General features: G+C 45.3%; 1 protein-coding gene across 1 annotated transcript in view; it reads right to left on the bottom strand.

Moving 5' to 3' along the window:
- Positions 1 to 27473, bottom strand: part of CCBE1 (collagen and calcium binding EGF domains 1) — a gene marked incomplete at both ends in the record, with an annotated part of 100028 nt that overhangs the window by 10477 nt on the left and 62078 nt on the right. The window contains 3 exons of the mRNA XM_084277948.1: positions 6146 to 6283; positions 7209 to 7343; positions 13585 to 13637. Of these exons, the coding sequence (XP_084134074.1) occupies positions 6146 to 6283; positions 7209 to 7343; positions 13585 to 13637 (326 nt within the window). The remainder of the gene's footprint in view (positions 1 to 6145; positions 6284 to 7208; positions 7344 to 13584; positions 13638 to 27473) is intronic.

The raw sequence follows: 27473 nt of genomic DNA, 5'->3' as shown, positions 1-27473 counted from the left end.
GGATCAACTACACTGCATTTAGCTATTGTATTACACTTTTCCCTCAGACACCCATTTTAATGCCCATCACCTTTTCAGAAATTGATCTTGAAAACATCTGCGTAATTTTAAATAAAACGAGAACTTTCTAATACTAAAGACATTCTGTGGTACTTGACTTTAGGTGTTTGAATGGTCTCGTAAGGAACATCTCACCCATCAGATTGTCATCTGTGGACCACCGTTGCACAAATTGAAGAAAGACTGATTTTCAGTACATTTAGTCCATTGGGTATAATGCCCTGTCAGATATGCTTACTTTTTAAAAACAATCCAAGAGTGCAGCACAGGTTGGGATCTGCCTGGCTGTGGAGCAGCTCTGTGGAAAGGGACCTGGGGGCCTGGTTGCCAACAAGGTTAGTATGAGTGAACAGTGTGCTGCAGCAGCAAAGCAAGCCAACAGCTTGCTGGTTTGCATTGACACGGGTATCACCAGCAGAGACAAAGAAGTCGTTATCCCACTCAGTGCCTGTCAGGCCACGCCTGGAATACTGTGCTCAGTTTTGGTACACACTATACAAAAAAGATGTGCACAGATTGGAGGACCTACAGAAGAGGGGCACCAGGATGATCAAAGAGTTGGGAAGCCTACCACAGGGAGAAAGGCTGCAAGAGTTGGATTTGTTTGGCCTTGAGGCAAGAAAGTTTAGGGGACACCTCATCACTATTTTCCAGTATTTGATGCATGGCTACAGAGAAGGAGGTGAGTCCCTTTTTACAAGGGGTCACATTGAAAAGATGAGGGGTAATGAGTGCAAGTTACTTGTGGGGACATTCTAATTGGACACAAGGAATTTTGCATAATAAGATCAGCCATTAGAATAAACTCCCCAAGGGAAGTGGTGATTCCCTAGCACGGGATACTTTAAGATTCAGCTGGGTAGGGTATTGGGCCATCTTGTCTAGACCATGCTTGTGCCAGGAAAGTTTGGAAAAGATGATTCTTAAAGTCCATTCCAACCTGGTTTTCTATTATTCAAGGATTACTTCCCTTATCTCCTAATCAAGAAGGTGAGGGTGGCAAAGGTAAGATCCTGGAATGACCAGCAGCAGGAAGACATTGTTAGTAGTGCTGAACTGATCAGAAGTTGGTTGATGAGAAGCTCAATATGAAGTGGCTTCATGTTTGCAGCCCAGAAAGCCAATTGTGTCTTGGGCTGCATCAGAAGAAGAGTGACCAGCAGGTTAAGGAAGGTGATTCTCCCCTTTTACTCTGCAGTTGTGAGACCCCACCTGGAGTACTGAGTTCAGTTCTGGGGTCCCCCACAGAAGGACATGGACCTGTTGGAGTGAGTCCAGAGGAGGCCACAAAGATGATGAGAGGTCTGGAGCACCTCTTCTAGGAAGACCTGCTGAGGGAGTTGGGCTTGTTCAGCCTGGAGAAGAAAAGGCTCTGGGAAGACCTTACTGCAGCCTTCCAGTGCCTGAAGGGGCTACAGGAAAGCTGGGGAGGGGCTGTTTATAAGGACATGGAGTGAAAGGATCATGTGTAATGGCTTTAAGCTAAAGGAGGGGAGATTTATATTGGATACATGGAGGAAAGTCTTGCCTGTGAGGGTGGTGAGGCCCTGGCACAGGCTGCTCAGAGAAGCTGTGGCTGCCCCCTCCCTGGCAGGGTTCAAGGCCAGGCTGGATGGGGCTTTGGGCAACCTGGTTGAGCGAAGGGTGTGTAGGGGAGGGGTTGCTTTGGGAAACCTGTTCTAGCAAAGGGGTTGGGATTAGGTGGTCTTTGAGGTCCAAGCCAAACCATTCTGCGGTTTTGTGTTTCTATGAAGACCAGGAGGCAAAGGCTTGGGGATTATCTTCACTCATCAACTGCCTGCTCCCACAGCTGCAGTTCTTTGGCATTACAACAGCCCATGATACTCCTCTTTATCGTGCTTGGCATTTTTATGGCGGCAAGCATGCTGCTCTTCCCCACACTTTCTGTTAGCATACAGCTTGGATATAACTGAGCAGCTGTCTGTGCAGGGTGCAGGCAACTAAAAGATGCAAAGCCAAAAGGTGCTACTTTGGGTTTTCTGATGAACTCTACATAACATATTGTAGCAGAATTTCACCAAATCGCAGCTACGTTGGCTCCAAGACAAAACCTCCCAGAGGGACTACAGCCTTTGTGTGAAGACACCGAAACACACAGCATCCATGGTTTCCTTGCTGCTGTATGTCTAGTGTTAATTGTTTTGTCTTCGTCTCAAAGCCTCTTTCCCCATAAGTCTTTCTCTGATAGACCAAAGCATCTGCAGGAACACGGGGCTTCTTCCCTTAACCAGGAACGGATATGCTGTGATCAAGACACCTTTTGGTGTGTCTACAAGGTAGGATTTCTCTTCACCACAAGTCAGCATTGTGGCTCCCTCATGGAGTAACATCCTCTCTCTCTCTGATTTTTCAGCCTCCCTTAAAAAAATATCAGTGTTTTGACATGTCCATTTTTAAACCCCTGTGGATTTACAGATGCACAAGTATAGAGCCATTAGAAAAAAATGCCCTTTTCTTTTCTTTTTTTTTCTCTTTTTCCCCCAGACTCCAATAAAGTTTGGGTTTGGTACTAGTCTTAGCCAAAATTTCTTTTAATAGCTATCTTACCAAGAGAGTTTCCTCATAACACGCACACATTGTATTAAGAAATGCTTCTGAAAGCAACGGACAGTCACAGGGAGGAACTGCCAGAGCCTTTGCTATATGAAACCTAACCCTGTCCCACTAGAATTATGTGCAGATTAAGAAGCGGTGAATTTGGCCTCATGTTTCATTATAAAATCCAGTTTATCTTCCAGAAGGATGTGGTACTCGGGGCTGACAGGCACAGATAAAACAAGGCTGTAGCAATCCATGGAGATGAATGGGGGGGAGGTTGTGTCAGCTAATGTTTGGGAAATATCATACCAATGAGATTTCTGCAAATCCACTCGGATTGACTTGTCAGAGGAAGAAGTCGAACAGCATCACACGAGCAAGCATGATCTGTGTCCCAGGAGAGAGGTGGAATCCCCCTAACTCATACCAGACAGAGGTGACGATTAGCCCAGGAGAGGAGTCTCATCCATCAAATGTTCGCTCTACCCACATCCCATCCTGTATTAGGATCAATCCATGAATAAAGCATGGGTAAAGCCAGCAGCCACCTAGGACAGGATGGAGGGGGCAGGAAGCAATTAGGCAGGCCCCCTCCCCACGCATGGTGCAGATATGAAGGTCACCTGCCAGGGCCTGTTTGGTCAGCATTGAACAAGACTCTTGCATAGCCTGTTCCCATCGCACATACCTACACCAGGAAACTAAAGTGGTTTCAGAGAAGGCTTAAATCAGCCCCACTTTATGACGGCTTTGCAAAGCATGAAGTCCAGCTCACGCCTGACGTTGCTGTTCTGATGGGGGTCCTTTCATCTCAGTGAGACACCGGTGAGTCCCGTGGTGCCTGTCAATAAGAGAGCTCCTCAGCAGAGCAGTGTGTTTTCTTTGCCTGTGCTCGAAGGCTGTGTCTTGCTGGAGGAGAAGGAGATGCTGGCGGGGGAGAGCTCTGTGGGGAGCGGTGCCGCGGGCGGTCTTCACATGGAGACTGTTGAGTTGATCATCTGTGTTGTATTATCTGGGCTCAGTCTGCTGGGATGGTTTCATTTGCCTACTTCAGTGCGGGTAGCTGTATTCTCTCCATCAAATGCAACATGACTGAATATGTGGGAAAACGCTCCCTAATCCTGTGCCCCTCTCACAAACCCAAAGCTCTTAGTGAAGCCCACTTACAGACCCAAAAAATTTGCCTGGCTGGCAGCCCCCGGGCATGGCACGATGAAAACCTGGATGACAACCCCCCTCAAAACCTGGTCAAAGCTGGAGAGGGATCCCCGTGCTTTCATGCCTCTCGCTCTACATTTTTTAAAATCGAATTCAGGTGCTCCAGCTACCACGAAAAGCGAACCCTCTGCTTGTTAGGGAGCGACTCCGGCGCGGCCGCGGAGCTGCCCGGGCGGTGCAGGGCCGCGGCTGACCGCAGGGTGGTGTGTCGCGACAGCCGCTCCCCGCAGCCGACGGGCGCCTTGAGTTTCTTTGGTTACGGACCCCAGCCCTGCGAAATCGCCATGGTCACCTCCTCTTTCGCTCGTACCGGAGGCCTGGCAACGAGTAACGTTAACTTGGGGTGTGGAGGGTGTGTGTGGGGTGTGTGTGTGGGGGGGGGGGAACAGAGCAGAAAGTGTCCTGTGCTTCGTGCAGCTGGCTGGGAAAACGTCTTGATGGGCATTTCATTCTGGATTGAGAACTGGAACTGACATTTTTATGTGCTGTGTACATTTGGTGTGAAACGGTGGGGTTTTTTTTTTAAATAATCTTAGAATTATTTCCACAGCCTGGAATATTTTGAGTGGTTAGTTATCCTGAATCCCTTGGGCATCACCCTTCCAGGAAAGTTGAACTAGCCAGAGGAAAAGTGAACTAAAACTATTTGTTAGGGAATCATATAGGTTATACCTCTTCCTTTATGACACCACCCCCCCCCCCCCCCCGACAAGGGGAAACACAAATCTGAAAGCTACAAGGACCAATTAAAGTTAATGGAGTGGCTCCAATTACATATTTTCAGAGGAAAATCAAAATAATAAATAGCTCTGGCCGTCTAGTGGGATTTGGAGTATGCAGTGGTACGTGTGCTCAGGCACTAATTGATGAATCTGCGGTAAACTGCCATTCATCAAAAGAAGATATTTTTCTTTTCCGGAGCACAGGTTGTTCTTTTCCTTTCTTGTTTTTAAATTGTCCTATCAGTATTTAATCTTCAGTACTCTAAATGGTGTCATTTAATAACTGGGATGAGGTCAAAACCTTTAAAATCATTTCTACACAGCGCACAGACATACCTTGAAACCAACAGTGAGGAGCAAGAGCAAGCCCTCACTTTTACCCCTTTCACATTGTGTATTTTACTTTCACAAAAACAAAACCAAAAAAGAAATAAAAATTCATACCACAGTCACGAGATGCACAAACTAATTGCAGACCAGCAGAATTCAGTGTTACTCAACATGATTTAGCAACTGATTTAAGCAGTGGTAAAGGTGCATGGGATTCCTGGGCACACCTCTTCTGAGTGTCGGAGTGCCCGGAGGCTTTAAACACTCAACCCAGGGCTGTTTGCTAATCTCAGATGTCAGCATGTACATACAAATTAAACCCACTGAAATTATTTTAATTAGCAGATGAAATAAATTAAAGCTTGTAAGGGTCAGAATCTGCCACCTTTTTTTTTTTCCTATGTGTCCTGAGCTCTGAACTGCAAACTAGGTACAATTCCTTTGGTATGAGAGTGAAGTACATTTTGTAACAGTTAGATCTAGTAGAAATGGTCTAATTGAAGCCAGAATGGCAAGTTTCACTTTTCAGCCACTCTGCCTCTCAGGGGATGATGCTTTACTTTCCAGGTTTGTTCAGCCTGGAGAAGAAAGGCTGTGGGGGGACCTCATTGCAGCCTTCCAGTCCCTGAAGGGAGCAGAGAAACAGGAGGGGCATCAACTTTTAAAAAGTGTAGACAATGGCAAGACAAGTGGGAATGGATTAAAGCAAAAGGAAGGAAGGTTTAAACTGGATATTAGGGGGGAGTTTTTTACAGAGAGAGTGGTGAGGTGCTGGAACAGGCTGCCCAGAGAGGTGGTGGATGCCCCGTCCCTGGAGGTGTTCAAGGCCAGGTTGGATGGGGCCCTGGGCAGCCTTGTGTAGACCCAGGCCTGGAGGCTGGTGGCCCTGCCTGTGTCAGGGGGTTGGAGCTCTGTGATCCTTGGGGTCCCTTCCGACCCACACCATTCTACGATTCTATGATTCTATGATTCTTTCTGCATCCCTAAGTGTGCTTGTGCTCCTTTATGGATGTGACTGGTGATGTACTGCTGCGTGTGTGCAGCTCATAAGCTGGGGAGGAGGTGAGTGTGCAGCAGGACTGCTCCACAGGCACTCAGGTGCCCAGTGAACAGCCTGGGCTCTCCGGGGGCATCCCTTACACCCCAGCTTCAGACGCCCAGCTCCAAGCGCAGCATGGGCAGCAGTTCCTCTTTACGACCGATCAGCCTCTCAGATGGCCCTTTGGCCCAGGACCTTTGGCCTCCACTAGCCATACCTTTATCTCCTTTGGTGCATGTTTTGCCGTCCTCCTCCCGGGTGTAGCCTTCGTGACACTCACACCTGTAGCTGCCAATGGTGTTGACGCAGATCTGAGAGCACAGCGTTCCGTTGCTTGTGGCACACTCGTCGATATCTGGAGAGGAGCAAGAGCTGAAAATGGAGGTTTCAGACCTCAAATACAATACAAGGATTCTTTTAAAGGTATTGGGAGATGTTCTGGTTAAATAAATGAGTAATTGCAGCACTGCTGGTGCTTTGGGCGGGAGTCTTGTGGAAGCTGGACTGTTGTTAATGTATCTGGCATTTTATTGGTGAGCATCACTTGACTGTTTTTTTGCACTGAAAAGCTCACATGCAAAGCTTCATCCTGCAAACCTTGGCTCTCTGGCACAGCAAACCATGCAGGGCAGGACCAACCACACAAGGATTACATGTAAGTGATCCATCCTGAATGATTTATTGACCAGCTGAATCATAGGAATCACAGCCTGGTTTGGTTTGGTTTGGAACGGCCCTCAAAGACCATCTAGTGCCAACCCCCTGCCATGGGCAGGGACACCCTCCACTAGACCAGGTTGCCCAAAGCCCCATCCAACCTGGCCTTGAACACTGCCAGGAAGGGGGCAGCCACAGCTTCTCTGGGCAGCCTGTTCCAGGGCCTCACCTCATCTCAAAACCCAAGGATTTATTGTCATAATTAGGACTGGTTATACTGCTCCAAGAGTTACTGTTAGAATCATGTTCCTTGTCCCAGGCCAAAACCCCAAATACTGCACAAAACTTGAAAGAGGAATTAACAAAGGGAAAAATTAATCAGCCCAGCAGTTCCAAGTATTTGGGTGCATGTGTCTTGTTTTAGGTACTGCCTTCTAATAGTTTCAGGGGGATTTAGATCCCTTAGTTCTGGGAACCAGTCTTTAATGTAGTTAAAACCACATTGATCCTGGAACAGTAAAGAGAATAAGGAAGGTTTCAGATCTAAACTGACTCTTAAAGGGCCAGAGGGAGCAGGATAATGTCGTCAACCAGACAAGAGCTCAACAGGCACTTCTACTCACCCAGGCAGTAGGGCTTCTCTCTGTTCCTGTGCCTCTCCCGATCATAGCGGTACCCAGGGTAGCAAGTGCATAGCACTCGCCCAAAGTTATCTGTGCACTGCTGTTCACAGGGAGCTTCAGCACAGACATCATAGTCTAGGGAGAGAAAAGCACAGTTAGGAAAATACCAGTGGGAGTAACTGGATGCTACTTCGACAGCAAATATTTCACCTCTCTGCTAATTATTGTTTTTAAGGACTTAAGAAACCTTGAGATAAAACATTCATGAGACTTAAGCAAAGACTTATGGTAAAATTGCTAATCACAGCTTTATGGTAGTTAAACTATTTCTTAAGTTTGGATTTTAAGCAAGGGGCAGTTCCCCAGTTTGCAGAATGTAAGAATTCTTCCCACAGAAATATTAAATTAGCTGAAAGGTTTTTTTTTTTTCCAGTCTTCTTCCACAAATTTTTAAGTGCTGATAGCAACATTTCCTATGCAGAATACTGTAAAACACTGCGAGGCTGACTGCCAACTCTGGGCAGAAAGTATATGATAAAGGAGGAGTTAATTAAAAGCACACAGTAATTGTTCAAAGTCAGATACAGTCCTTCCAGCAAATAACACATTGTTACAAAACCATAATCACTGTTAATAATAGCAACGTGCAGATTAGGGTATGGTAAATCACTGGCTGGGATTGTCAGTTCATCCCCGAAGACCAAAGTCCTGGTTTGAAAGCCACAGGAGCTTCAGTCAGATCTGTTTCTGATTTCACTGCTCTGTAGCAGCAGTGCTGTGGCCCAGGGAACAGACACCAAAGCAAAACGGGGTCTGACCTGCATCCCTGCCCTGCCTGGGGCTGGATTTGGCCCCTGGTGTCAGGCTGGTAGCAAGGCTGGGGGGAGATGGGCAGCCCCCATCTGTGGGCCCAAGGACTCTGCAGCGCCATGGGGAATGTTTGCCAGGAGAAGACAGGGGATAAAGCAGCAGCTGGTCTCAAAACCATCTCAGAGAAACCCTGCTGAAGGTCGGGTTTTATGCCGTAGCAAGGGTCAGTTTCCTTGACCATTTCAGGGGAACATCACCCTGCACACAGCTCCCATGCAGTTCTCACCCTGACCCTCCTCTGACCGGGTACGGGGGGCCCACAGCAGAAAAATCCTGTCCCTGCTCCAGACCAAATACATTGAAACCAAACTTAAGGGTTTCAACTGAGCTCCTAGCAATGCACTGTGTTTCCACAGTATAAAATAATTAAAATCCAAACTCATTACTGACTGACACTAATGGCTAGCAGACATCTCTGGGTACAAAGACTTTTCCAAGCAATTAAAATGAACTAATAGATGGTAAGGCAAGTGAAACCACATTTGCAGTGTGGAGTACAGAAAGCCATATATAGCAGTAGGGGTGAAAGCGACAGTGTGCCAGGGCACAGAGAAGTGCCAAACAAAACTTAACAAGCTGCTGTATATCACACCAGAGGCTAAAAAAGTACTATTGTAATGGCGCCAGGCATTTCCTCCCTTGTGCCTGTCACCTTCTGAGCAGCACATCCTTTCTTCCTCTCTTCCTGCACGACTGTGCCGATCTCAACTCCCCACGTCCACCCGCAGTGTGGTGGGTGGCAGTGAATGGCAGTGCCAGGACCCCCAGCAGTAACCGGGGGTGAACGGTGCAGGGCCTTGCAGAAGTGTGGAAGCAAGACGTGCCCCTTGCCTTCACACCTGGTCAGCCTTGGGGATAGTTTGGGCTTTTTAGGTGATGCTTGGATGGCAAACTTCTGCTATGTTTGGCACTACTAAATAGAGACAAACATAAAGCATTAGTGGGGTTTTTCCTGGGCACTGTTTTAATTTTCCACTGAAATAAACCAGTGAGGGACAGGCCAGCATGCCCGTCACTGGGTGACCATGCTGCTTCTCAGCCAGCGTACCCACACAGATGCAGAATTTGGTATGTGCCATGTTCAGCCTATTCCAAGCAGACAGAAAACGAGCTCTGTCCTCCCTGTGCTTTTGTGAATAGATGTGACCTAATAAAATCATAAAAGCCAGAGCTGGAAGCAACCATCGTCCACCACAGACAGGATTAGCTATGCATAAACCTTCCCTAACAGGTTTTCATCTAACATGTACCTATAATCCCTGAGGGATGGAGATGCCCAACACCATGTAGTCTATTCCCAAGATTACATATCCTTGCTTATTAAAAGCTTTTTACTTATATCTAACCCAAATTCCCTTTATAGCCATCTAAGCCCATTATTTTTGTCCTCTTCTTCTTGGCCATGAAGAACAATTTACTTTCCCCTTTGCAGCAAGTTTTCACATATATAAAAAGTGTTACCATGTGTCCCCTCACCATCTTTTTCTCTAAACACTGCCAGTTCTTTTTAATATTTTGCCGTATTTCACATAACTGGTCTTTAAATAGGGTTTTCACATCCAGCTGAGCAGAGCTTCATCAAGACCGTTGCTTCATTTGCTTTCATACAAAGCTAGGGAAAGGTCCAGGAGGTGGAAATCTCCCTGACGGTGGTTCCCACATTTCCACACAGTCAACCCAAATGACACAATTGCTATGGGCAGGTCCCATATCATTGTACAGTGCATCTCCAGGGCTTTGGTCCCACTCAGGAACAGTCCCCACAACTGGGATGAAATTGGGCAAAAGCTGCTGCACCACCTCTGTGTGCTCTGCAGAATGCACCCTCCCACATTCAAGCCCCTTTTCTGCCAGCCCAGCCTAAGAAATGTGGTTTGAGGGTAAACCAAAGCAACACAGTAGAGGATTAGGCTGTTCTAGACTTTAGGAAAATACTGGAAAAACGAAGCAGAATAACAAATGTCTCTGCATCTATTTCTTGATCTCAGGAATAACAATGCAGCATGGAAAGTTGTACCAAGGAAATTTCTGAAATAGCATTAATGAGGAAAGAGCAGATCTGATTAGTGTTTGCCTGCCACAGAATATTTAGCTGTGAATTAAACCACAGCCCAGAAACTTGAGGAACAAACCAGCCGTAGGGATGGTGTTCTCCAAAAGAAGCTGTTTCAGACTACATCTGTCCCTGCTTTACTCTTGGTGACGCCACAAGACAGGAGCTGGTTGGACCTGTGAGGCTCCAAAACAAAGAAGATGATCATTCAGGAGAAAAGGGTGAAGAGCTCCTTTCTGACCTGCTTCGAAAGTCAGGTGCAGCAGCAAGAGATGCTACAGGGGGAATCAGACACACAGAGCAAACTCCTCATGAAGTTTCTTGAGGATCATTGCTCCCTGCTCCTGCAGCTGAAACCCAGAATAAGAAGAAGAGTCTAAACCAAATTAAATGCAGAACACAGGGGTATGGACTCATACTGGTCTGCCCTGATTTATGTTGCTTTTCAAGAGCAGACAAGAAATAAAAGGACAGAAACCAAAGATCACAGAATCACAGAATGTTAGGGGTTGGAAGAGACCTCGAAAGATCATCTAGTCCAATGCCCCTGCTAGAGCAGGATCACCTAGAGTAGGTCACACAGGAATGTGACCAGGTGGGGTTTGAATGTCTCCAGAGTAGGAGACTCCATAACCTCTTTGGGCAGCCTGTCCCAGGACTCCTCTACACTCACAGTGAAAAAGTTCCTCCTTATGTTCACATGGAACCTTAATCCAGCTTACACCTGGTGCCCCTTGTCCTATCGCTGCCATCACTGAGAAAAGCCTGGCTCCATCCTCCTGACTCTCACCCTTTACATATTTATAAACATTAATAATTAATATAATAATAATAATTATAATTATAATAATTATTATATAATATATATTATATAATTATTATATAATATATAATAATTATAATTATAATAAATAATTATAAATATAATACATATTATAAACATTAATAATGTCACCCTTTAGTCTCCTCCAGGCTAAAGAGACCCAGCTCCCTCAGCCTGTGCCCATAAAGAAGGCATTCCACTCCCTTCATCATCTTGGTGGCCATGTGCTGGGCTCTTTCAAGGAGTTCTGTGTCCTTCTTGAACTGAGTGGCCCAGTACTGGACACACTATTCCAGGTGTGGTATGTAAGCAGAAGGAGAACCTCTCTCAACCTCTGACCATATCCCTTCTAATATGACTCAGGATGCCATTGGCCTTCTTGGACATGAGGGCACATTGCTGGCTCATGTTCAAAGATGGACATGGACAATGACACAACCCTTTAAGAAAGAGTCCATTTAAATAGCTGTCCAAGAAAGAGATTTGTGTCTTCCCAAGGCAGCCATCAGAGGGTGAACAAGGGAGAGTCTATACCTCTCCCAGCTGTCCTCCCTGCAGCCACTGCTAAACCATGGAGAAGACATGTCTGGAACTACTTCTCACGGCTTTGGCTTGCCAGTACAGGATTAAAAGGTGCAGATGTACTCTAATAAACTCACATCTGTAATGTATTTATGTGCCTGTGTTGAGATATACATTTCATACAGCTAATCTGTCAAGATTATGCCAAAACAATGTGTGAAGAGCCAAATGATGTCTTGTAACAGAGTAAGAGAAATGAGGGCTTCACTGAATCATGTTTCTCAACCCTATACCGAGACTGTCCCAGATGTTATAGCAATTGCTGAGGCGTCTTAAGTTCAAGGCAAAATACAGATGGAGCTGAAAAAAGGGGAATGGAAGTACAAAGGGAGAGAAGCTGCAGCCAGCAGAGAAATTAAATTAGTGGCAGAAACTCTCAGGTCACTGAAATGCCATTAACAGGCTGGATTAAGTCAGTGGGTACGTAATAAAAGCTGCTTTCATAATCACCTAAAACCTCAAGAGATGAAAATTAGAAGCCTACAGTAATACATTTTCATGGTTCTCATTTTATTTTTGATCCTATTACTTCTCCTGCTGTGTTCATTATATTTAGTGAATAACCAGTATATAAAATTGATACAATCCATAGGAAAGCTGGAGGCCTGACTGTAGAGCCTGGCTTCATTCCACCCAAAAAGGATTGAGAGCTTCTGCTTCCAACGCACACCATCCCCTCCTCCAAGTGCCCCTCTTGCACTGGAGCTGCCATCTCATGCCACAACAAGACAAAACCCACTGCAAAACCACAGGAGGAGGGACAGCTTGGCAGCCATCAATTTCACTCAAACCCTACCCAGCTCCCTGAGGCTCGGGCTGGCATCGTGAGCCATTTCTTCACATGAAAGTGTGAATACACAAATACACAATTCCTGTTTTGAGAAGATGTGGGTTTGCATTTTTTCTTTTTTTCCTACTTTTTTACCCAGACGGTGTTCTGGTGTTTCCAGCCAGCAGCAAAAGAAGATACACGTTTACAGAAAAAGCACCAGGATCAGAGTTTGGGTTATAATCCTTCTTGGCTGGAGACTGTAACTCAAAAGCCAGCAGACTCTCTCCAGTGTGTTAATTTGTCACTTTTCTTTTCAAAACATCACCATCCCAAACTGGCAAAACTCTCAGGTCAGCTCGAGGCTTTCCATATGTCATCAAATAAAACAATATGTTGCCATAAACCAACTTTTAAACTTGCATTTTGGAGCAAAGAAGGCTTATTGGCTTGTTGTTTCTGGCCATTTGCTTCTGCCTGACAGTTCCTCTTTTCCTGTAGCTTCAGTCCCAGCTTATCTGAATCGGGCAAAGTGGTGGGAGTAACTGGAGACTACTGTGCAGTGAAGCCACTGGCTGGATAGACCCAACAGAAGCCCCAGCAAGGTTACAGCAGGCAGAGCTCAGCCTTTTCCTAAATGAGCTCTTGTTGCAGCAACCTCCAAGCACTGGGACCCTGGCACTGCCTTTGAAAAGTGTACAGGCAGCTCCCCTCTGACAGGAGGGGTTCCTTCCCTTTTCACTCCCATATGAACCACCCCAAGTAATTCCCCATCTCCCTCTGCCCCTGTGACAAGGGAGCCATGCCCATGACCAGGAGAGACAGCAGAGGAGAGATGCTGCTTCATATTGCTTTCCCCTCACTGACATTTTGGGAAACAGGTAACTAAAAGCAGGACAAAGTCACCAAGTCACCCACTCCTCATGCACTTAAAAGCCAAATCAGTTGTGCCAGATGACATGGTGAAAGCCATCAGCCAGGGAAGGTGTACCTAGCCAAAAGCAAAACGCACCCCTTTGTTTTCAGCAGGCCTTGGTACAAGATCTGTGCAGCCACGTGTGCTTAGGGAAGGATCAAAGCTTGGCATGCTAAATGAAGCTTTTGGAAGATGCTGATGTTTCTACTTTCCCAGCAATTTCTTGGAAACAGTTTCCTCCACAGACACGTGAGATAAGGTTATATCAGGGTGCTCTTCTAAACCAGCAGTGCAGGCAACAGGGCAAGTAGGGAAAGACAAATGCACGCATAAACAAGGGGTAAGAACAGTGAAATCACCTACCTTCAGGGATGCACTGTCCAAGAACAAACTTATAACCTTTACAGCATTTTTTCCTGAAAAAACAATAAAATAAATAAATAAATGAATAAATAATTGTATGTACTCTAAAGGTTGGTGCTGCCTTTAAAAACGGTCATGGGTAAATTGTAGAGGTGATCAACCAAACAGTACATCGATCCTGAACTTTGCATGTTGGAGGTATCCCAGCATTCAAGAATGCAACATGGAAACCCTCAACTCAATGGGGCATTTTAGGTGACAGTGTGGCCCCGCTGCCTGAGGACCCTGGGGCTGTGCACCTCAACGCCGACCCAACCAACATCCCAAGCTGTTTTTGAAAACCCTGCTCCCTTTGATTGCAAGGATGCATCACACCCCAGTGCTGTTCATAGACACAACTCTAGTTGCCATAGTTTTCATGATATGGTGAAGGGCACTTTCAAACATCCATCATTACAATGTAAATGATTAAATATTATCAGTCATTTTATCATCTTTTAATAAACCTGGAAGATGATAAGTGAGATATATTGGGAATTCCAAATGGAGCAAGGGAGACTGTCACATACAGGCAGAGGGACGGAACTGCATTGAAGGGTCAGTAGGATTAGACAGTTGATGTGCCTGAGATAGGAGCAACATCTGAGTGCTGAGAAATTAATTTTTTTTACACACCATCCTGTAATGACGTGTAGGCATTCAGCTATACCTGCTTGTTTGCTTTTTAGACAGCAGACCACAGCAAGTCACCAGGCCTCCCAGCAGCACTGAGGAACTCTCACAAATGTCCCTGTCCCTTATCACACTCAGGATTACTCACTGCAGGGCCCTGATGACCTTCAAAGGGTCCCAGGGCAGTGGCTTCCAGGACTGCTAGAAGAGAAGCTAACTGTTGTTCAGCACCAGTCTATATTAGTCTGGGCACACCCCCCCCCCCCCCCCCCCGCCCCCCATTTCATAAATTCACCGTTTTTCAGGCCTTGTGAATGCTGAAATATCTGCAAAACTGGAAAACCATCCATTTGGTCTCATCCTTTAATCCAATAATTGACACAGAAGGGTGCTAAAGCCATGGCAGTCAATGACACGGCACTCTGCTAGACAACACGCAGCCATCACAAATCATCATTATGTCCAGTTTAAATCAACCATCAGTTGCAACTGACTACTTAATACAAACAATGTAAAAACAAACTTTAGCTCCATATTTTAGCCTCTTCCAAAGATTAGCTGGAATATAAATTGTGCTTAATGAAGGTTCAACATCTGAAAAGGAAGCCTTGCTTTGTTATGCAAACAGTGGTCCCTCATTAGACTTTTCTCCAAACACTGCTGTTAAGTTTTATCTGCAAGACAAACAAATGCAGGAGGAATGAGTTCAAAGGTGCACTGGGGAGGCTGTTGATACACTGCAAACCATGCCGATGGCTTTCCAAGTGCACATTCATCTCCTCCTGTCTGCAGAAGGAGGGAGTGATAAAGGGTTGCTTGTAGTTACTCTCCGGAGGCAGATACAGCCTGGCCTGGGAGAGGGCTGGGAGATGGAAAAGGAGAGGAGGGCATCCCTGCCATGAGCTGCTGACCCATGGGATTGTGTCAGCCAGAACTAACCAGAAAGACCTGGCAGCAGCTTTCATCATTTCTACCCTTCCCCCTTGGAATTCCTACCTGATTTTCAGGCTTAGAGCCCTTAGGACTCCCACCCTTGGAGTGGCCTGTGGCAGCAGATGCAAACCTCAGCCAGCACAGCCTGCTCCTGGGTAAGGGCTCACCTGCTGAGAACACTTCAGGAGCTGCCTCTCCTCTCAACTTGGCTGGAGATGGCTTTGTCTGAACTTGTCGGCTTTATTGTGGTTAGTTGCCTTCCCTTGATTCTCTTGATAGCCAAACCGCTTGCCCGCATCAAACCCCTCTCCCACAGCCACAGCTGAGAAGCCACCACATGCTGAGTTACAGCCATTAAGGACTGCCCTGGCATCCAGAAGCAAGCACAGCCTTGCTGGGGGGGTGCTCCAGTTAAAGTAACTGGAAAATCATGCTGCCCTGGCAGATAGGCAAACCCCTGCTGAAATCTGTGGCTTCAATGACATCTTGCAGCAATGAGTTCCACAGGGGAGTGAGATGGTTTTGAGAAATTATTTCCTTGTTCTCAGTCTTCCTTTTATTTTCTTGTTGAATTTTCACATCATGAAAGCTTCGAATCACATCTAAAAGAAGTGGTTTAGAGGTGGAATGCCCTGCTTTCAAGCTCACACACAGAAATCAATTCCTTGAGATTACAGATCTCTTTTATCAGCATAGCCTGTACTCAACAGCAAGCTTCACCCACCAGCATGATTTTGCCAGGGAAACTGCTGCTTTAGGGTTAATGCACAGGAAATAATACCATACAACAGACATTTCTCTGAAACATCACAACCCTGGGATTCCAGCACGCTTCAGCTTTTTACATTCCTAAAGAGAAATCTATCAAAGTGATGGACACATGAGTAGATCATTAGCAACACTCATTTTCATCCAGCTCCAAGTTGACATGTCTAATCAACGTTGCACAGCAGCGATCTCGTTATACACAATGAGAGGTAAGAAGGGGTCCCCACTGATAATTTTAGCTACTGAGTAACTTTCAGCGAGTTAATGGTACGGCTGCTACGCGGCTGCACATGTGAGCATCAAACATGAACTAATACACAGCTGTGTGTGAAGCTCAACCGCTAAAATCCGGGTCTACAGGGAAATAAAATGGATTCATTAACTTTAAATCTGGTTTCCAAAAGGAGAAACTTCCGGCAGACAGATCTGTTGCTGCTTTTAATCGGGTGCCCTTAAAAATATAGCTTTCTGATTCTCATGTGAGGCTTCATTCAGGAACATGCACAAGCCTGGATTTGCAGAGGGGTTTGGGCACCATGATTTTGAGCACTCCAATGTCTAGCTTTTGTGTCGCCTGTAAGAAAATCTGTAGTGATAGGGGCTCTATCAAAGTCACTCCTTTTTTTCCTGACAGGTATCTTGCAGGAGAAGCAGGGAGATGCTGAGTTACTCCTCTTTGCTCTGGAGGCTGAGGTGCTTTTTTTTAGGGTCAAACCTCTGAGACCAACACACACATCCATTTTGAGCACTCCAATGTCTAGCTTTTGTGTCGCCTTTAAGAAAATCTGTAGTGATAGGAGCTCTATCAAAGTCACCCCTTTTTTTCCTGACAGGTATCTTGCAGGAGAAGCAGGGAGATGCTGAGCTACTCCTCTTTGCTCTGTAGGTTGAGGTGCTTTTTTTTAGGGTCAAACCTCTGAGACCAACACACACCTCCATGACTAGGCAAGGAGCAGGTATGTCTTTGTTGCAGGCTTTTGTGGTCCATCACCTTGCAGAACTAAGAGGGGAGCTGAGTGTGACAGGAGCACCCCCATGTTCCATTGCCCACAGGTCCTCACTGCTCCTGACCCACAGCACTACACCAGCACAGCAACCCGGGCCCCATCTTGCTGCTTGATAGCATCGCCCCAGACAGGCAGGACGAAAGGCAAGATGCAAGGAATGTGGCTTAATTAAGCCACCACTTTATTAAGTTAGCTTATCTGGCAGCTATCAGCAGTAACTCATCCAGTGAGGACCACATTTTTTCCCCATAATTGTTTCCACCTGGCGCAGGGCTCCTGTCACCCCCAGACCACCTCCTGCTGTGTGCTGGGACGCTGTGGCTGACAGTGGTGCCGGAGACACTGGGCTATGCTGGACCAAGAAAACACTTCTGTGCAAGAGGGAGGGCAGTGATTGAGGGTCCTACAGCAGCTCAAACGCTTTGGAAACACAAACAATAAGAGGATAAACATTTTAAGCAATAATTAATCTGTCTGTGTAACGTGTCAGTGGCTTGGGATGTGACAACGACTGGCGTGGAGCTGCTTGATGCATTACTGAGGTTTTGGTTAGCTCCAGCAAAGAGGTAACTCCGAAATGCTATCATGACACTATCGTGACAATTACATTGGAAAAGGCACATGATGGTTGAAAAGAGGGATGGCAAAAGAGAAACCTGAAGGGGAGAGAAAAAGAGAAGTTTTATACTGGGTTCAGATGAACATCGTATGTTAAGGAAACTCTTGCTAAATACATCAAAAGTAGAAACGGAAGAGTCCACTCATGGAAATATTTCCCTCCAAGGAGCAAAGCAGTCATAGATAGAAATCCCTATGCTGAGTCAGAAAGTGAGTTCTCCTGATAAAATATTACCCTTACTTTATCCTTACAATGCCAGCCTCTAGGACGGCTCCAGCCAGCCAGAGGTAATTCAAGCAGAAGCACTTTACCTCCCATTCACTGGGGCAGGAGGGCATGCACTGGCAGTTTCTATGGGGCAGGTGACACCTGAAGTTTCTTCAAGTCCATAGGTGGTGAGGCAGGTCACATCTCCCTGCTCTGACATGCTATTTCTGACCCATGAATGTCAGAACAGCCACAGTTCGGGTGGCATAAGAGCTACTTAACATTTTATGTGGGTTTGAATACCTCGACACTTGTTCTCCCAGGATGAAGCTGGTAAAAAATGATAATACAGCTGAGCAAATGTATGTAATCAAAAAGCCAATTTCCTCTTGAGAAAAAGATAGAACCCCCCCCCAACCCCAAACAACCAGATTTCTTCAGACCATAATGTCGTAACTTTAACTTCTAAGAACTTGTGGCGTATCTTGAAGACCTGAGTCAGCAAAGGCCATGGCATGGCTGTGTCCAGCTGCACAAAAGAGTCTTTGTAAGAGTGGCTCCTTATTGTGCCAGCCCAGTATTTCTTTTTGATCACCCTGACTTTCAGAAAAACACAGCGCAGCAAAAAAGGCAAATGTAAAATACAGCCATTAACTTGCAAAAAATAATTAGACAGCTATAAAAGCAAGCCAAAGAGGTAGCTTAAAAAAACCCCGTCCCTTGTTTTTCTCAAATTCTATATAAAATTCAAATGAGGGCCAGATCTGCCTGCCAAAACATGCACAGACAGAGCCCATCTGCAGTGCAAGTGGATTAAGGAAGCAACTTGGTAGCTGAGCACAGTTTTGCCATAATTCACACGGGGAGATTTACGGCAACGTGGTGTGAAACTGAACACACTTTATTTTGTTTGCCTTTCTGTGGGATACATACCGAAATCTTGAGTAAGAGGGGATGGCCTTCCTGCAGACACTTGCTCAGCATACACTTTGCCATGATTTCCATACTCAGTCCTTTTTCACAGTTTTGTAAAGAGATAATTTATGTTCACATTGGGTGTAACACAAGGTCCAAGGCCAGCCCGAGCCCTTCCAGTCACCGGCCCACCTAAGACTGAGTAACAGAGGGAAGGGTGCGTGTCTTCCACTGCATCTGTGGCTGCAGCCTGTGTATGTGTGCTTCTTTGTTTCTCTTAACTGACTGAATAAAGCAGGATTTGCCTGCACAACCACAAAGAGCAAAGGTAGAGCTCAGACTCTGACAGCAAATCACTGCAGCCTATTACTTGATTTTTCTGAAGGTCAGATTGTCAGTGATTAATGCGTTGCCTGAGTCTAAGCCATGTTTCTCATCAGCTACTTAAGTCAAAATAAATTTGCCCACATATAACGGTTTTCTTTTCCTTAGAAAAAAAGAAGCCTTGCTGTCTGCTCTTTCTGGTCAGCTCTGGTTATTAAACAGATACCAGAAATGAAATCTTGTTCCAGTTATTGTTCATGGGAAGGTTGTGATAAGGTTCGCAGTTCCTGGGGTCCTCTTCTATGAACACAGGACAGGGACCAGATTCTCCCTTGGCAAAAGCCGTGTACTTCTGCTGACTCTGGGGAACTGTGCCAGTGCTTACCCAGGGAGGCCCTGGCCAGGGCTGTTGAAAGCTCTCAGACACGCTCCTTGGCTGCTCCTTACTTTAATGTATTGTTAACGGAGTCCTTCTCTCCTCAAAGTGCTGTTTCAAGTAGTCTTTTTACGGTCAGAAGGAGTTTTGTGGCATTGGAATATAAACTGTGATTCCTTCTTCTCAGAAGGGACCTTCCAAACTGGCACAATGATTTGCAGCCCCTGCAGAGCACACCATTTGTGAATGCAAGAAGCTCATTCCTCTATAAAAGAGGGAAAAACCCCAAAGACTCAAAGGGGTGCAAGAAACCCCTCACCCGACATGGGTAGAGGTGGTGCTGGAGCTGTGATGGGCGCTGACCTGCACAAAACTGGAGGATGCACAAAAAGCAAAAATTCAAGAGGTCTGGGGAATTCAGCCACTGAAAACATCTGTCCTGTGACCGACAGCTGTCCAATGCCAGGCCGACTGGCAGCAAAGGTAACCACCCACGCTTGTATCTCACTTAGCAGGCCAGTGTCTGAAAATGACTGAGTAAAAACCTGCCTGTGAATGTTCTTTAAGCAAGGAAGGGAACTCTCAGAAGGAAAACCCTTCACAAGCTTGAAAATGTAATAACCCTGCTGCCCCTGGAAAAGCCATTCGTTGGATATTTTACATGCATGTGAACATCATCCTCAAAATCACATTATGTGATTCCTTCAGCACTGGACTACATTTTCTTTCCCTCTTTCTTAGATTTTTATTTTATTTATTGTTTTTTTTTTTTCTAAATGCTCATGTGGTTTAGCACCTGACAGAATGTCAAAAATAGCAGAATGATTAAACGAAAGAGTTTTGACTGTTTTCATCTGCTTAGACTCAGGTTTATATACAGGCTGTCAGATTTGTCTTGCTCTCTTTTCTTAAAAATTTCTTTTCTTTTCTGGCATTGTACCAAAAAAATGATCTTGTTCAGTTCCACAGGTGAAGCTGGTATGGATTTTGCAAGATCAAACTAATGTTTGACAGGCAGGTGTGAAATTTGAGGGGAGGAAATAAAAATTTATGCAAAGATACCACTTTCTGTGTTTACCACATAGACAATGAAATGGCAAAGTATCATGCATCCCCATAAATATATTGATATTTTTAAGACTAAATAGCCTTCTAAATCTCAATTGAAATGATCCAAGATTAAGCCTGTGGTTTAAATAGCTCACCACTTTGAGATTTAAAGTTCTAACTGTAAGTAAAAAAATATATTTTTTTTCCACCACCTCTGACTTCCAATTAGAGGGACTGCAAGCCAGATTTCCTTCCAAGTCTGTAAATAGTATGTCTTGCTGACGGCACGCATTCAGTTATTTATCTAACCCAAGGTGAGCCAGAGTACAGGACTAATCACAGCACATCTGTCCTGTCTCTTGGATTTTTTTTTTAAACTTCCATGACTCTTCATTTTGTAGCTCCAATTTCCTACCAAATATCCATGCAAGATAGAGAGTAATAAATTCCATTTCAGTGCGGAAGGCAGAGCCAGAGCGGTGCTGCGAGGAACCGCGCTGGCTCGTTGGCTGCTGCGCTGGTGCTCGGTCACCGGAGTCAAACAGCAATAAATTGCTGGCAGGCTCCTAGACTTACTGAATCCAGTCCAATCCAACCCCGTTTATATAGCATCTTTCATCAAGAAGATCACAAAAATGCTGCATAAGCAACATGTAATAAACTCCTTTCGATAAACAATAGAAGGCCAGCGCCTTTCACACATGCATGCACAGAGAAGCATCATAGAAACTATGTGAGGAAGTCGGATTTCTCAAGCTAGCTCTCCAAACAGGACATAAATCCCAATTAACCCTCAGAGACAAGCTAGTAGCTCGGGCTATGTTCACTTAGGGTGAGCTGCCCTGTAAGGGCCTTATCTTGGTTCTGCAGAAGTCCCCATGGATCCCTCACTGCTTTCACAGAGTCACAGAACTGTAGGGATTTGAAGGGATCTCAAGAGACCATCAGGTCCAACCCCCCTGCCAAAGCAGGTTCCCCAGGACAGGTCGCACAGGGAGGCGTCCAGACGGGTTTTGAATCTTTCCAGAGAAGGAGACTCCACACCCCCCTGGGCAGCCTGTCCCAGGGCTCTGTCACCCTCGCCATGAAGAAGTTCTTCCACATATTGGTGTGGAACTTCCTGTGCTCCAATTTGAGGCCATTGCCCCTTGTCCTGTCTCCACAGACAATTGAAAAGAGGCTGGTCATTTCCCCCTGTGTCCCACACTTCAGATATTTATACACTTAATTAGATCCCCTCTCAGTCTTCTTGTCTCAAGGCTGAACAACCCCAGCTCACTCAGCCTTTCTTCGTGATACTTTGCCATGAAGATGTGTCAGGTTAGGAGCAAGCTTGGACCAAGAAATCTAACTAAATCCAACTAAATCCAACTAAAGTGCGTGCTCAGCTCAGAGGATGTGCTTCAATTGGGTAGCCTAGAAGAACAGTTTCAAACAGTCACTTGTGACATCAACTTAATCAAGTCTGTCTGACACTTGTCACTGGGAACTGTTGCAAACCTCTTCCTGGTTTTGATGGATTTGGGATTTGACATGTACTCCTGCACACATCCATCCATTTATATCCTAGACCATCCATCTACAGCCTAAACATAGACACAGATATTTAATCCAGATATTTAACAGGTACTTTAATTTGCGATGGTTCTTGAAATTCAGCTCTGGGAAGCAAACAAGCAAATAAATCCAGCCAGGCTCACACTTCTGGTTTATATCTTCCAGAAGTGGGAGTAGCCAGACACAAAGCCATCAGCTTTCAGGAAACTCAAATAGCATGGAAGAATAATTTGAGAAACACGCATCTCTGAGCACCTTGTTCTGTACGCTGGCTACTCCAGTGTGCAGATAACACTTTGGTTTCCAGCACTGGGGAAGATGTTTGCATTTGAATACGCTGCCTGTCTGCTGTGCAGAACTTGTATTGAGAGGACAAGGCACTACATAGGGTGTGGGGATTTATGTAAACTGTCCCAGAATAGTGGGACACTAGGCACTCCCTGTTTGCCACCTACAGACAAGGGTGAGAAATGGCTCCTATCTTCCGAGCACACTTTTTAGTAGAGTGCAAAAAGCATAGTGATCTAATTTTATACGTTATGAATCACGTAAGGGTGCTTAACAGCCACTTATGCCTAAGGATTTTTATCCATCCAGTACTGGCTTAGAGTTACCAGGGCATGACCCTGCTTCAGTGCAGCCAAGGGAATTTTTCAAGTCAAGGTTACAGCCATCCTATAAGCAGCAGAAATAAATTCTTGGAAAAATTCCCCATATGATTTTAGAAGTATAGATTCACTGCATAATTTTGGTTGCGTGGGACCCTTGGAAATCATCTGATCCAAGAGCACCTGACAGCAGTGTTAACTGCTCAGAGACTTTGCCTAGATGAGTTTTGAATGTCTGCAATGAATGGAGATTGCCCCATGTTTCTGGGACCTACTTACAGGGCTTAACTGCTTCACTGTGCATTTCCCCCCTTTATATCTACTCAGCATGTCCCTGGTGCAACTCATTTCTCTTGTCTCATGTCATTCTATAGCAAACCTCTGATGAAGGTCTGGCTTTGTCTTCTCTATAAATCCTCATTAGGTAGTTGGAGACACCAATTAAGTTTGCCCTTTAGCTCTTTCTTCTTCAGCCCAAGCAAACACAGCTCCCTTGGGCTTTTCTTGAATATAATGTGCTTCAGCCCCTGAGCATCATAGTTCCAGTTTGCTGATAAAAGTACAGAACTGTAGGCAACCAAATCAAATAGTATCACTAGCAGATAGTCTTTAAAAATACTTAAGAAATGGGAAACGAACAAACAGAAACAACCAACCAAAGTGATTTGTACAACTGCAACAGAATTGCAGTTTTGGTCCCCCTGTTTCTCTCTCCCCTCTTCTCTCCATTTTCACAATAAAATTTTAAAAGGAGGAAAAGTGAAAAAAGTAGTAAGTCTTAAATGAAATACAAACAGCAGTATTTGTCATGACAATATTTTCAAACAAAAAAGTTGGCCAGCTCTGATCTCTATCTAAGCAACAAGACTGAGTTAAAATGAGCTTCTAATATATTTTCAACATCAATAGCAGCAATGGAATTAACTTCTTAACGTAAGCCCTTGGAAATCTCTATAAAGACACTAAAAAAGATATTATTTCAAGAGTGTTTCACTGATCCAGATGTTTCTCTCCTTTTTACTTCTCTTTTATTGTTCCCAGAGAAGATCTTGTAAACGCTGAAACTGCTTATTAAGTATACAGACTTAATGAATTGGACAAGGAAAGAAATAATTCTTAACATAACATGTTCACAAGCCAGATTCATGTTTATTGTCCACGGAGATGATAGCAAAAGGCTCTCTATACACAGAGCAGTCTATGTTAGGACAGAATCTGTCTCCATGAACCGCTTCCAGCATACAGAAGAGATTCATTTTGAAAACAACGCAGTATGAAAGTTTGCTGAATTATGTAGTGATGCTGTACCATGGCTCCAATGCCAAGGATTATTTTTAGAGCCACACATCTGCAGGTTATTTGTTGGAGGGTAGGGTGGATGGAGTAAATCCTGAAACAATTCGCTAAGCAGACAAGCATTACTGGAACGAGCTGTTATTTATATGGTGTCACTGGAAGGCTCCGTATCTGGGACACGGCAGCGGTGTACGCACGGCCTCTGCAGCTGAGGCTGTGCTGCTTAGACTGCAGTCAGCAGATGATGGGAAGTTCACGAAGCAGCTTTTTGATGTGGCAATTAGCTTCTCTGTTAAAAGTGGCAGGAGGAGGAACACCATCAGTCCTGCCTTCCTGCCAGTGAATGGGGCTGCAGTGATTTTAGCACGGAGTGCGCCAGGCTGGCGGTTCCCAAAGTCCTGCTCCTCTTTAATTTGTGAGCAAATGGATGCCTTGAGGCCAGTTTTAAAAATAAGAAGCAAAGCTGTTTTCGGAAACGTCCCTCCATGTCCCCACCACGCCATGTCCCACACAGGGCTCGGCTTTCAAGCCAGACAGGCCCTGAACTTGGTGTCAATCACCCGTTTGCCAAGTACTAATTGCAGGAGTGACTGCTCCATGCCCTAACCCAGCAAACCACAACCCCAGCCCCATGGAGCGCCCATTTCCTATTGCCTCATTTAACTCATCTGGCACTGGCTGAGTCTCCTCCCTCCCCACCCTGCTGCTGGAAGATGGTTTTAGGCCTGAATAACCTACTGAGATTGAACACAAGACTTTTATGAGATGCTGAAATGCTATCACATCAACTCACCCCTCTTTTTACTCTCTTCACCCTCTAACACACTGCTCCCAAACCAGGCTCTGTCTGGACAGCCTAATACAGGGCCAAGAAGCACCTTTCTTTGGCCAGCTATGAAACACTGAGAGCAAAGGACTGGAAATGAGCCAAAGGACAAGTGGACCTGCTGCAGGGAAGCCCTTGCTGCTGCGATAGAGATGCGAAGGTAAAAACCTTTGGGAGGTGCAAGTGAACTGGGGGGTAGGTCACAACCCCAAACATAGATCCTCCCATCCTCAGTTGTCTGGTGAAGTTGTGGTCCTGTCCTCGTGGGCATTACTTGTGATGAATGTATGTGGAGCCTCAAGTGAGATGCTTGGAGGGAAGAAACTTGCACAACTTCTTGCACCACTGGTTGATGCTGGAAAACTACCACCAGCTGCCCAGTCTTGCCTATCTTTAAAAAAATTCACTCATCTGAAACAGATCTTTCCTGAAAAAGAAAAATTGCACTGTCAGGACTTGTGACCTGGACAAGATGCTGCTGCCTGGGAAGAAAAAAAATCCTTAGCTGGTTCAGCCCCTTAGTCAGAGAATCTAAGCCCTGTGACTTTGGCCCAGAGCAGAGCTGGTAGTGAAGGTGTGTCCATCATCTGCAAAAATGTATATTCTTATTGCTTGGTAAGATTTATTCTCACTTTAGTTCTTAAGAAGTAACTATTTCCATGTAAAGAAATGGACATACAGATTTTAGACTTTTGGCCCACTGTATCTCTCTCTCTCTCTCTCTCTCTTTAAAAGGAATGAAATAGTTGCAAGGAAATTATCCACAAAGTTCAAAATGTGTTCTTGTGGTTTGAACTGTGGGGTGTGCTGGGGTGTGCTCCCAACCCACCCCTGCGCTGTCCTTAGTGAGCAAACACCCGAGAAAATTCCTATCATATTAATTTGTAAAGCAAATGAAGGGATGGTTGAAGGTGTTATACATCTAGAAATTATTACCAACATGAAACTGGTGGGTTTGTGGACAGTCAGGTGGCTCGTATGAAAGCACATTTAAACACTTTCCATTACAGTGTGCTTTGTCTCGGATAATTGCTTTGTTCTGGGCTATTTCACTTCATGGAAAAAGAGAAATTCCATTCCTCTGTAGTGGTCATTTTTCTCCTACAATTTGGCTAATTTTACTGTTATATTGAGGGCTTTGCAAAATAGTGAGTAATGCTTTTAGCTGCCACCTTAATATTACTAGTGCAGACCCAAAGTGCTTTTTTTTTTCCTCTCTTTTTTCCCTGTTGGCTTGCAGTGTTGTGCAATTACCCTTGTATTAATTACGCATCACAGTTGAAGCATGACTGTGAGTCCAGATACTCCTGCCTGCAGGCACATGTCAATTTTATATTACTGCCCCCGTCCTAAAACCAGTGCAAACAGGGGATGGCTGGGGCTGATGGAGCGGGCCAAGTGCAGGCAGCAGTTCAGAGCTGTGATCACCAGAGCAACTCCATTGTTCAAAGCATCCAAATGGGTTCAAAGTTTGGGTTTGGAAGAGAAAAAAACAATCAGTGAGACCTTAGTGAGACCAAAATCAGAGTTGCTGACCAATTTTCCCAGAAGATAAGGCAGGATATGTACAGGTAGTCCGGTTGTCTGTGGCTAACATCACTCCTTGAAGGCACACAATGGCTTCAGACTTTTCCAGCCCACCTGTCTGGGTGCTGCGTATGAGCTCATCTGTACGAGATCAGAGCTTTTCCTGGCATCAGACACTGGCTGTCTTTGCAGATGTCCCTCAGTTTGCCTCATTTCAGCAGTTTTCCCCTCCCTGCAGATCATCCTGGACAACCGTCCCGTGCCCCAGCCCAGTTGTGGCCTGTGGTGGTTTGGTCTGCCACCGCAGGGTCTTTTCAGCTCACTGGCAAATGTTTGTTTTCTTCTGGCTTTTGCTTTGTCTGCCTTATTTCCGTGAAGGCAAGCACCCCACTGAGTGTCAGTTGGAAGACCCCCTCACTGCTGGCCATGTGCTTGTTTGCTTGTGGGAACCCCTCTCCCCCCATTGCCCTGCCACGTGTGTTTGACAGTTTCTCCCACAGTGTCACTTTTTTTGCAGGGTAATTTCGGTGTGTCTGGGCAAACCCCCTTTCTGCACAGTTCTTGGCAACGCTCAGCATCACGTTTCTTGTTCTTCCTTTACCCTTAGGGTATTTAAGATATTATAGTATAAATGTCTTGTTACTGTAACACCTCCAAATACCTAGGACATATGAGAAAGGATGGATTCTCATCAAGAGACCTGAGCCTGCCTGCACAGCCCTAGTTGGAACCACACCATAAACCTCTCAAACTTGTTGTTAATGTGGAGGTTAAACAACTGCTACAACAGGCACGTTCATCTGTGCTAGAGCTTTATTCTCTGTGCAGTATTTAAAAAGCATTTTCATGTCACAGAGCTCATGGCTGGGAGGAGAGAATTTTCCTTCAGAACATCCTTGCAAGCACAAGGAGCATCTCATGTAGGGGGGAGCAGGCTGGATCATTTGGAAAGGAAAGACCCTTTGCCTTCAGTGCAAGGTGAAGAGAAGGCAGGCTGATGCAGGTACTGAGGAGATGAATCTTGAAGGTGCACTGCAAGGGGGTGCCCAACAGTCTCACCTGCCTTAGCCCCAGCAATTGCATCAGCAACATCTTAGGGTCACCCACTCTTAAAAATGTCTTTTTTTCTGAGATTAATTATGGGAGAAATGTCAATTGAACATGATGTACCTTGGGCAATCAAAATCTATTTTCCAAACAAAAT

Source organism: Gallinula chloropus (genome assembly GCF_964237585.1).
Source record: "Gallinula chloropus genome assembly, chromosome: Z".
Taxonomy (NCBI): Eukaryota; Metazoa; Chordata; class Aves; order Gruiformes; family Rallidae; genus Gallinula; species Gallinula chloropus.
This window is presented reverse-complemented; position numbering and strand designations above follow the sequence as displayed.